At 45.8% G+C, this 11,349-nt stretch overlaps 2 protein-coding genes across 2 annotated transcripts in view; both read left to right on the forward strand.

The window, feature by feature from the left end:
- Window positions 1-11,349, forward strand: part of LOC311118718 (uncharacterized protein) — a gene marked incomplete at its 3' end in the record, with an annotated part of 55,647 nt that overhangs the window by 20,761 nt on the left and 23,537 nt on the right.
- Window positions 52-7,166, forward strand: LOC311118719 (NACHT, LRR and PYD domains-containing protein 1 homolog). Its single transcript, XM_084193502.1, has 6 exons — window positions 52-312; window positions 922-1,056; window positions 1,182-1,314; window positions 1,404-1,433; window positions 4,996-5,278; window positions 5,745-7,166. The coding sequence occupies exons 1-6, from the start codon at window positions 79-81 to the stop codon at window positions 5,749-5,751; spliced, it is 822 nt and encodes a 273-aa protein (XP_084049628.1). The 5' UTR covers window positions 52-78; the 3' UTR covers window positions 5,752-7,166.

Below are 11,349 nucleotides of genomic sequence, written 5' to 3' on the forward strand. Positions count from 1 at the left end.
ATGAATAATACAATATTTGTCTTTCTGTCTCCTTTTTTATTGTGTTGTTCAGGGACCAACCCTTCCCTGAGGAATGAGATGAAGATTCTTCATGTAGAGGAACATGGAGTGTCTGTTGAGGAAGTGCATGAGGTCACCAGATTCCATGCTAAGATTCTCCATCCCAAGTTCTCACCTATCGCTGTTATACTGAGCTATATCTTTTTTTGGAACGTAGCTGTCCACTGTGACGTGGTCCTCTATATGGCAGTAAAAAAGGCAACAGTAATTTCACGGCTGTACATGCTCCTCAGAAACTCCAGTCAGAAAGAGGTGAGGCGCCATCATTGAAGTGACAACAGTATGTTGAAACTTACTAAAGGAAAGCTGATAGTTTGTTGAAAATCTATAGATTACAAAGACAACATGCAGCTCTGTGAGAAATCTATTTCTGTCTCATTCATTTGAAGAGCCAGTAGACGGCACTCTTCTCTCTGTTCGAAGGAGAACCCAATGCCCCGGGGCAGTGAAGGGGACATTGCCCTGTGTAGTGTGCTGTCTTTCGCATGGGACGTTAAACATGTTTCCTGACTCTCTGTGGTCACTAAAGATCCCATGGCACTTATCATAAGAGTAGGGGTGTTAACCCCGGTGTCCTGGCTAAATTCACTATCTGGCCCTCATACCATCATGGCCACCTAATCATCCCCAGCTTCCAATTGGCTCATTCATCCCCTTTCCCCTGTAACACTTCCCGAGGTCGTTGCTGTAAAAGAGACTCTCTTCTCAGTCAATTACCTGGTCAAATAAGGGTAAAATAAATAAAAAATAGTGTACACATTTTTTTGATGTTGACAAAAAAGGATTGCTCAGTGAGCTGCATGTTGTGTGAATTATTAGACTACATTGTTCAGACTGACTACTACACTGCTCATTTTGTAGGCTGTTCGGGACCGGGAGAAACATCAGGTGTCCCAAGGATATTCAGAATTGGTCCTGTCAAGTCCAAACGGGTCCTTAAAGCTGAACAGTTGGTTTGCTGTCAAGAATCCCCATTCCTCCTCCATCAATCCAGAGGTGCAGTTTTAGCAGGCTGAGGACATGAATCTGTCATATTATATATTAATAACTGGAATATCATTCTATTTCTCTCTCTCTCTCTGTCTGTTGTCTCAATCGTTGCACCATATGACCTTCTACAGAAGATTCAGCTGTTACCTGCAGACACCACACCAAGCTGTTGTAAGATGGTTATGAGAAACACAGGGGTTGACATTGAGATGGAGTTAATCGGGGATGATGAGAGGACAGTATGGAGAGATATGGTACCAACAGGTAGGAGAATATGTCAATCATAACTCTGTTATTTTCTGACAGATGCTATTAAAATGTTTTTATGATGTTTTCTCTTGTTTGTCTTTTAGATGAATACAGCAAAGACTCTCATCCAATAGGTACGTTTGTTTTTGTGGACGAGGTTTATAAAAACGGGTTATAGAGCGAACGTCTCTTCAAGTTGTGATGAAGGACACTGATGAAGGTCTTCATGAGTCATGTTCAGTGGGGTGATGAAGGTCTTCATGAGTCATGTTCAGTGGGGTGATGAAGGTCTTCATGAGTCATGTACAGTGGGGTGATGAAGGTCTTCATGAGTCATGTTCAGTGGGGTGATGAAGGTCTTCATGAGTCATGTTCAGTGGGGTGATGAAGGTCTTCATGAGTCATGTTCAGTGGGGTGATGAAGATCTTCATGAGTCATGTTCAGTGGGGTGATGAAGGTCTTCATGAGTCATGTTCAGTGGGGTGATGAAGGTCTTCATGAGTCATGTTCAGTGGGGTGATGAATGTCTTCATGAGTCATGTTCAGTGGGGTGATGAAGGTCTTCATGAGTCATGTTCAGTGGTGTGATGAAGGTCTTCATGAGTCATGTTCAGTGGGGTGATGAAGACCTTCATGAGTCATGTTCAGTGGGGTGATGAAGGTCTTCATGAGTCATGTTCAGTGGGGTGATGAAGGTCTTCATGAGTCATGTTCAGTGGGGTGATGAAGGTCTTCATGAGTCATGTTCAGTGGGGTGATGAAGGTCTTCATGAGTCATGTTCAGTGGGGTGATGAAGGTCTTCATGAGTCATGTTCAGTGGGGTGATGAAGACCTTCATGAGTCATGATCAGTGGGGTGATGAAGGTCTTCATGAGTCATGTTCAGTTGGGTGATGAAGGTCTTCATGAGTCATGTTCAGTGGTGTGATGAAGACCTTCATGAGTCATGTTCAGTGGGGTGATGAAGGTCTTCATGAGTCATGTTCAGTGGGGTGATGAAGGTCTTCATGAGTCATGTTCAGTGGTGTGATGAAGGTCTTCATGAGTCATGTTCAGTGGGGTGATGAAGACCTTCATGAGTCATGTTCAGTGGGGTGATGAAGGTCTTCATGAGTCATGTTCAGTGGGGTGATGAAGGTCTTCATGAGTCATGTTCAGTGGGGTGATGAAGGTCTTCATGAGTCATGTTCAGTGGGGTGATGAAGGTCTTCATGAGTCATGTTCAGTGGGGTGATGAAGGTCTTCATGAGTCATGTTCAGTTTGGTGATGAAGACCTTCATGAGTCATGATCAGTGGGGTGATGAAGGTCTTCATGAGTCATGTTCAGTGGGGTGATGAAGGTCTTCATGAGTCATGTTCAGTGGTGTGATGAAGGTCTTCATGAGTCATGTTCAGTGGGGTGATGAAGACCTTCATGAGTCATGTTCAGTGGGGTGATGAAGGTCTTCATGAGTCATGTTCAGTGGGGTGATGAAGACCTTCATGAGTCATGTTCAGTGGGGTGATGAAGGTCTTCATGAGTCATGTTCAGTGGGGTGATGAAGGTCTTCATGAGTCATGTTCAGTGGGGTGATGAAGGTCTTCATGAGTCATGTTCAGTAGGGTGATGAAGACCTTCATGAGTCATGTTCAGTAGGGTGATGAAGACCTTCATGAGTCATGTTCAGTGGGGTGATGAAGACCTTCATGAGTCATGTTCAGTGGGGTGATGAAGGTCTTCATGAGTCATGTTCAGTGGGGTGATGAAGGTCTTCATGAGTCATGTTCAGTGGGGTGATGAAGACCTTCATGAGTCATGTTCAGTGGGGTGATGAAGGTCTTCATGAGTCATGTTCAGTGGGGTGATGAAGGTCTTCATGAGTCATGTTCAGTGGGGTGATGAAGGTCTTCATGAGTCATGTTCAGTAGGGTGATGAAGACCTTCATGAGTCATGTTCAGTGGGGTGATGAAGACCTTCATGAGTCATGTTCAGTGGGGTGATGAAGGTCTTCATGAGTCATGTTCAGTGGGGTGATGAAGGTCTTCATGGGTCATGTTCAGTGGTGTGATGAAGACCTTCATGAGTCATGTTCAGTGGGGTGATGAAGACCTTCATGAGTCATGTTCAGTGGGGCGATGAAGGTCTTCATGAGTCATGTTCAGTGGGGTGATGAAGGTCTTCATGAGTCATGTTCAGTGGGGTGATGAAGGTCTTCATGAGTCATGTTCAGTGGGGTGATGAAGGTCTTCATGAGTCATGTTCAGTGGGGTGATGAAGGTCTTCATGAGTCATGTTCAGTGGGGTGATGAAGACCTTCATGAGTCATGTTCAGTGGTGTGTAATGCTACAGAACATTCAGACAGAAACCCAGTGCCTTGCAAAAGTATCTGCATCACATTTTATTGTGTTACAAAGCGGGATTAAAGGGGATTTAATTTTAATTGTCATTTTATGTCAACAATCTACACCAAATACTCAAATGTCAAAGTGGAAGAATATTTATATATATATATTTGGATTGATAGAAATGAAATAGCTCCCTGAGTCAATACATGTGAGAAACACCTTGGCAGCCATTACAGCTGGGAGTCTTCTTGGGTAAGTCTCTAAGAGTTTTACACACCTGGATTGTACAATATTAGCCCATTATTCTTTTCATAATTCTTCAAGCTCTGTCAAGATGTTGGGGATCGTGGTTAGACTGCAGTTTTCAAGTCTTGCCATAGATTTTCAAGCAGATTTAAGTCAAAACTGTAACTTGGCCACTCCGGAACATCCACTGTCTTCTTGGTAAGCAACTCCAGTGTAGATGTGGCCTTGTGTTGTAGGTTATTGTCCTGCAGAAAGGTGAATTCCTCTCCCAGTGTCTGGTGAAAAGTAGACTGAAGCAGGTTTTCCTCTTGGATTTAGTCTGTTCTTAGCTCCATCCCGTTTCTTTTTATCCTGAAAAACTCCTCAGTATTGTCAAGTATACCCATAACATGATGCAGCCACCACCATGCTTGAAAATAAGGAGGCAGTTACTCAGTGATGTGTTGTGTTGGATTTGCCCCAAACATGAGGCTTTGCATTTAGGCCAAAAAGTGTATTCCTTTGCCGTTTCCTTTTGCAGTATTACTTTAGTACCTTGTTGCATATAAGATGCATGTTTTGGAATATTTTTATTCTGTATATTTGTGTTATTTTAAGTCATTATTGTGGAGCCACTATAATGTTGTTGATCCATCCTCAGTTTTCTCCCATCACAGACATTGAACTCTGTAGCTGTTTTAAAATCACCAATGAACTCATGGTGACATCACTAACAGTTTCCTTCCTGTCCTGCAGCTCAGTTCAGAAGGACGACTGCATCTTTGATGTGTCTGGGTGGTTTAATACATCACCCACAGGATAATTATTAACTTGACCATGCTTAAAGAGAGATTCAATGTCTGATTTGTTATTGTTACCCATCTACCAATCACTGCCCTTCTTTATGAGGCTTTCTAAAAGATCCCTGGTCTTTGTATATAGTTGAATCTGTGCTTGAAATGCGATACTTGACTGAGGGACCTTCCAGATGTTGAATATATGGGGGACATGTCCACTTTGACATTATATTATTCTAAGTAGATTGTTGATAAAACATTAATAAGGGCATCTATTGTAGATGTAGAAACAGCTGCTGTTAACCCTAAAGACATATTAATTTAATTGACCCCCCCCCCCTTCAGCATTAACAGTCCCTGACATTCCTGCTGAGGAGTTTCTGAAGAAACACTGGGCTAAACTAATTCAGCGAACCAAAAACTCAATGCCAATAGCAGATGATCTGTGGTCAAAGAACATGATTGGTGAAGAAGAGCACTCCAGAATAACAGCTGAAACAACTGAACAGGACCGAATGAGAAAACTACTGAAAGCAGTCATCCCCAAAGGACCAGAAGTGACGGGAGCTTGTCTCAAAGCTCTCGTTGAACATGAAAACCATCTTGTTAAGGACTTGAGTGAATCTAGGTAAGACAGTTTTCATTGCTCCCTCCCTTGAATATGTGTAATGATTAAAATATAGGTCAAATAAAAACACAGCTACCCAGATCAAAGAGGAACTGTTTTTCCAGAATGGAAGCATGTTTTTGTGTTTCTGTCTGTAATAAATGACTGTTATCTTCTTGTAGTTACATCATAGGACCATCATCACATCATTATCTCAGGTGGAACTCCTCCTTCTCCTCCATACTTTCTGATCTCTCTCTTCCCTTCTCCTCCATACTTTCTGATCTCTCTCTTCCCTTCTCCTCCATACTTTCTGATCTCTCTCTTCCCTTCTCCTCCATACTTTCTGATCTCTCTCTTCCCTTCTCCTCCATACTTTCTGATCTCTCTCTTCCCTTCTCCTCCATACTTTCTGATCTCTCTCTTCCCTTCTCCTCCATACTTTCTGATCTCTCTCTTCCCTTCTCCTCCATCCTCTTTCTTGTAGAACCTAATCTGAAGACGCTGAGGCCTGTCTCCTAGTCTGTGGACTAAGACACTTCTTCACCTCGTCAAGCCAGTGCTACAGCATGAAGCTGGCTAGACAATTACACTTCTTCACCTCGTCAAGCCAGTGCTACAGCATGAAGCTGGCTAGACAAAGACACTTCTTCACCTCGTCAAGCCAGTGCTACAGCATAATGCTGGCTAGTCAAAGACACTTCTTCACCTCGTCAAGCCAGTGCTACGGCATGAAGCTGGCTAGTCAAAGACACACCACGACATTGACATCTTGACCTTCCTTAGATCCTTTATGGGATTGCAACTCACTCTGTCTGAAGGAAGGAAGGGAGGAAATGGCCTCACTAAAGGGGATACCTGAGAGGGCAGAGAAGGCATGTGACATCATTGACATGGTGTTGAGAAAAGGAACTGAGTCATGTTCCAGGATGATCAACCTTCTTGGGAAGCTGGACCCTCTGTCTTTGTACACAGCTTCAGATCTACAGTTGTAGCCAACCCCTGGGTGTGGGGAGACCAGGCAGAATAGACAGGCAGGGTGGTTCAACATGGTCTTGTTGTCTGTTGCTTTAATTCAGGCTCCTAAAAATGTACAGAAAATGTCAATCAAACATGACCACTATAATAGTAATAAACTAACCAAAGGTCCAGCCACACAGCCCCTCTCCTTCTGCAGCCTCCTGGAGGTGTGGATCTTCTAGCAGGAGGATCAGTTAGTCCTCCACTAGGTACCTAGCTGGACCCCTATCTAGCAGGAGGGTCAGTTAGTCCTCCACTAGGTACCTAGCTGGACCCCTATCTAGCAGGAGGGTCAGTTAGTCCTCCACTAGGTACCTAGCTGGACCCCTATCTAGCAGGAGGGTCAGTTAGTCCTCCACTATGTACCTAGCTGGACCCCTATCTAGCAGGAGGGTCAGTTAGTCCTTCACTAGGTACCTAGCTGGACCCCTATCTAGCAGGAGAGTCAGTTAGTCCTCCACTAGGTACCTAGCTGGACCCCTATCTAGCAGGAGGATCAGTTAGTCCTCCACTAGGTACCTAGGTATGGACCCCTATCTAGCAGGAGGGTCAGTTAGTCCTCCACTAGGTACCTAGCTGGACCCCTATCTAGCAGGAGGATCAGTTAGTCCTCCACTAGGTACCTAGGTATGGACCCCTATCTAGCAGGAGGGTCAGTTAGTCCTCCACTAGGTACCTAGCTGGACCCCTATCTAGCAGGAGGGTCAGTTAGTCCTCCACTAGGTACCTAGGTATGGACCCCTATCTAGCAGGAGGGTCAGTTAGTCCTCCACTAGGTACCTAGCTGGACCCCTATCTAGCAGGAGGGTCAGTTAGTCCTCCACTAGGTACCTAGCTGGACCCCTATCTAGCAGGAGGGTCAGTTAGTCCTCCACTAGGTACCTAGGTATGGACCCCTATCTAGCAGAACATGTTGATACAACTCTGTCTCTCTCTCACACCAACACACCTACCTACCTGATGTCTGTGTATTTTAAACTATAGATTTTAAATGTCATTGTATACGCATTGTAAGCATGTATTGTATACGCATTGTAAACATGTATTGTATACGCATTGTAAACATGTATTGTATACGCATTGTAAACATGTATTGTATACGCATTGTAAACATGTATTGTATACGCATTGTAAACATGTATTGTATACGTATTGTAAACATGTATTGTATACGCATTGTAAACATGTATTGTATACGCATTGTAAGCATGTATTGTATACGCATTGTAAGCATGTATTGTATACGCATTGTAAACATGTATTGTATACGCATTGTAAACATGTATTGTATACGCATTGTAAACATGTATTGTATATGCATTGTAAACATGTATTGTATACGCATTGTAAGCATGTATTGTATACGCATTGTAAGCATGTATTGTGATGTTATTGGAATTTACTTACTGTATTTGCATACTCACTTTTAATGTGTCCGGGAAAATGGCTCTGAGAATTTGGCATTCAACTTAAAACCACAGAAACGTATTTTATGAATATATTGTACAGTGTTGGCCTGATAGAGGTTAATGAGAGGGGCTGGATATCAACACAACCACCTCAGTCTATCAGCAGTTTCTCAGTGAGAGCACATTGACCATTGAGCAAGGCACTTAACCCTAATTGCTCCTGTAAGTCGCTCTGGTTAAGAGCGTCTGCTAAATGACTAAAATGTAAAATGTAAAATGTAAATTGACAGACATAAGGAGCTGTTCAACCTCTCACCCCTTTACCAATGACTTGAGAGGCTAAAGGACATATAAGGAGCTATTCAACCTCTCTCCCCTTTACCAATGACTTGAGAGTGGCTGAAGGACATATAAGGAGCTGTTCAACCTCTCACCCCTTTACCAATGACTTGAGAGTGGCTGAAGGACATATAAGGAGCTGTTCAACCTCTCACCCCTTTACCAATGACTTGAGAGGCTGAAAGACATATAAGGAGCTGTTCAACCTCTCTCCCCTTTACCAATGACTTGAGAGTGGCTGAAGGACATATAAGGAGCTGTTCAACCTCTCACCCCTTTACCAATGACTTGAGAGTGGCTGAAGGACCAATCAGCCCCCATCTATACACAATGTTTTACTAAATGTTTTATAACGTTGTATTTTTCTATGTGTATCTACCTGCCCAGGGACTAAATCTGGCACATTTACAGAAATGTTGATTGATGTGCTGTATCCCTGTCAAATACATGTTGTGCATATCAATTAAAAGGAATGTATTGTGACTTAGAATGTTGTTTAACAATATGGAAAAAAGCAATAAAGTCAACCGCCTTTATAGCACAAATAATATTATAGCACTGACATTTTTTAACAGCATTGAAAGTAATGATTACTAGACAGTTGTCATGGTAAAAGCAGTAATACAAATAACATTATTTATGATGCTACTATTAATAATAATAATAATAATATTATTATAATAATCAATTTTAGAAAACACTTTAAAATCCCATCGTTAATTAGATTAGATTAGTTTATTAGTCACATGGAGAGGGACGCAAAATCTTGTGCTCTGGGCTCCAACAGCGCAGGTGGGGGCAGGGTAAGAGTCTGTTGGTTGGTGGGGGCAGGGTAAGAGTCTGTTGGGTGGTGGGGGCAGGGTAAGAGTCTGTTGGGTGGTGGGGGCAGGGTAAGAGTCTGTTGGGTGGTGGGGGGGGCAGGGTAAGAGTCTGTTGGGTGGTGGTGGGGGCAGGGTAAGAGTCTGTTGGGTGGTGGGGGGGCAGGGTAAGAGTCTGTTGGGTGGTGGGGGGGGGCAGGGTAAGAGTCTGTTGGGTGGTGGGTGGTGAGGGCAGGGTAAGAGTCCGTTGGGTGGTGGGGGCAGGGTAAGAGTCCGTTGGGTGGTGGGGGCAGGGTAAGAGTCCGTTGGGTGGTGGGGGCAGGGTAAGAGTCTGTTGGGTGGTGGGGGCAGGGTAAGAGTCTGTTGGGTGGTGGGGGCAGGGTAAGAGTCTGTTGGGTGGTGGGGGCAGGGTAAGAGTCTGTTGGGTGGTGGGGGCAGGGTACGAGTCTGTTGGGTGGTGGGGGCAGGTTAAGAGTCTGTTGGGTGGTGGGGGCAGGGTAAGAGTCTGTTGGGTGGTGGGGGTAGGGTAAGAGTCCGTTGGGTGGTGGGGGCAGGGTAAGAGTCTGTTGGGTGGTGGGGGCAGAGTAAGAGTCCTTTGGGTAGTGGGGGCAGGGTAAGAGTCCGTTGGGTGGTGGGGGCAGGGTAAGAGTCCGTTGGGTGGTGGGGGCAGGGTAAGAGTCCATTGGGTGGTGGGGGCAGGGTAAGAGTCCGTTGGGTGGTGGGGGCAGGGTAAGAGTCTGTTGGGTGGTGGGGGCAGGGTAAGAGTCTGTTGGGTGGTGGGGGCAGGGTAAGAGTCTGTTGGGTGGTGGGGGCAGGGTAAGAGTCTGTTGGGTGGTGAGGGTAGGGTAAGAGCCTGTTGGGTGGTGGTGGGGGCAGGGTAAGAGTCTGTTGGGTGGTGGTGGGGGCAGGGTAAGAGTCTGTTGGGTGGTGGTGGGGGCAGGGTAAGAGTCCGTTGGGTGGTGGGGGCAGGGTAAGAGTCCGTTGGGTGGTGGGGGCAGGGTAAGAGTCCGTTGGGTGGTGGGGGCAGGGTAAGAGTCTGTTGGGTGGTGGTGGCAGGGTACGAGTCTGTTGGGTGGTGGGGGCAGGGTAAGAGTCTTTTGGGTGGTGGGGGCAGGGTAAGAGTCTGTTGGGTGGTGGGGGGGGCAGGGTAAGAGTCTGTTGGGTGGTGGGGGGGGCAGGGTAAGAGTCTGTTGGGTGGTGGTGGGGGCAGGGTAAGAGTCTGTTGGGTGGTGGGGGGGCAGGGTAAGAGTCTGTTGGGTGGTGGGGGGGGGGCCAGGGTAAGAGTCTGTTGGGTGGTGGGTGGTGAGGGCAGGGTAAGAGTCCGTTGGGTGGTGGGGGCAGGGTAAGAGTCCGTTGGGTGGTGGGGGCAGGGTAAGAGTCTGTTGGGTGGTGGGGGCAGGGTAAGAGTCTGTTGGGTGGTGGGGGCAGGGTAAGAGTCTGTTGGGTGGTGGGGGCAGCGTAAGAGTCTGTTGGGTGGTGGGGGCAGGGTAAGAGTCTGTTGGGTGGTGGGGGCAGGGTAAGAGTCTGTTGGGTGGTGGGGGCAGGGTAAGAGTCTGTTGGGTGGTGGGGGCAGGGTACGAGTCTGTTGGGTGGTGGGGGCAGGGTAAGAGTCTGTTGGGTGGTGGGGGCAGGGTAAGAGTCTGTTGGGTGGTGGGGGCAGGGTAAGAGTCTGTTGGGTGGTGGGGGCAGGGTAAGAGTCCGTTGGGTGGTGGTGGGGGCAGGGTAAGAGTCTGTTGGGTGGTGGGGGCAGGGTAAGAGGCCGTTGGGGAATGCCCACAGGGGGAGCAGCAGGGGGGGGAGTGATATGTGAATGAAACAGTAATAAAGCAGAATAATATGTAGATATTTACTCTGTAACAATGAGACATCGCGGCAGGTAGCTTAGTGGGTAAGAGCGTTGTGCCAGTAACCGAAAGGTCGCTGGTTCTAATCCCCGAGCCGACTAGGTGAAAAATCTGTCGATGTGCCCTTGAGCAAGGCACTTAACCCTAATTGCTTCTGTAAGTCGCTCTGGATAAGAGCGTCTGCTAAATGACTAAAATGTAAAAATGTAAATGTAAATCTCCATTGGGGGGTGTGGCTAGGGTAAATGAGGAAGTGATCCATGGTGGCCATCAGTAACAACAAACCAGGTATGGTTTTATTTACTTGACATTTTTCTCCCCTCTTATCATAGTTTGGTTTTTGTCCTGTTGTGTTCTAAAATACAATTCTGGTACAAACCTCCCAAAAATACTAATGTGTTGTTTGTTAAACTCTTATTTTCTAGTTTATTTTATGCACTTTGAGATTATTCTTGGTTTCAAAATAATGATTATTATTACTATTCATTACATCATACATAGGCGCTAATCTGTACATAAACCATGCAAGGGATCATTTCCACGCAAAGTGAGAGATTTATCAATATAAATGTTAGCTTGAGAGTGTTCAGCCCCATGACCACGATCAGTGCCAAGTGGTGGAATAAGGGAACTGCTTATCAAGCGTAGAATGGGGAAAGGGA

The sequence above is a fragment of the Coregonus lavaretus genome (genome assembly GCF_964263955.1).
Source record: "Coregonus lavaretus genome assembly, contig: HAP1_SCAFFOLD_2249, whole genome shotgun sequence".
Lineage (NCBI taxonomy): Eukaryota > Metazoa > Chordata > Actinopteri > Salmoniformes > Salmonidae > Coregonus > Coregonus lavaretus.

Coding starts and splice junctions, on each gene's coding strand:
- LOC311118719 (XM_084193502.1), top strand. CDS start 79: ATGAAGATTCTTCATGTAGAGGAACATGGAGTGTCTGTTGAGGAAGTG. Junction 1,057..1,181: donor CCTCCTCCATCAATCCAGAG/GTGCAGTTTTAG, acceptor GACCTTCTACAG/AAGATTCAGCTGTTACCTGC. Junction 1,315..1,403: donor GAGAGATATGGTACCAACAG/GTAGGAGAATAT, acceptor TTTGTCTTTTAG/ATGAATACAGCAAAGACTCT.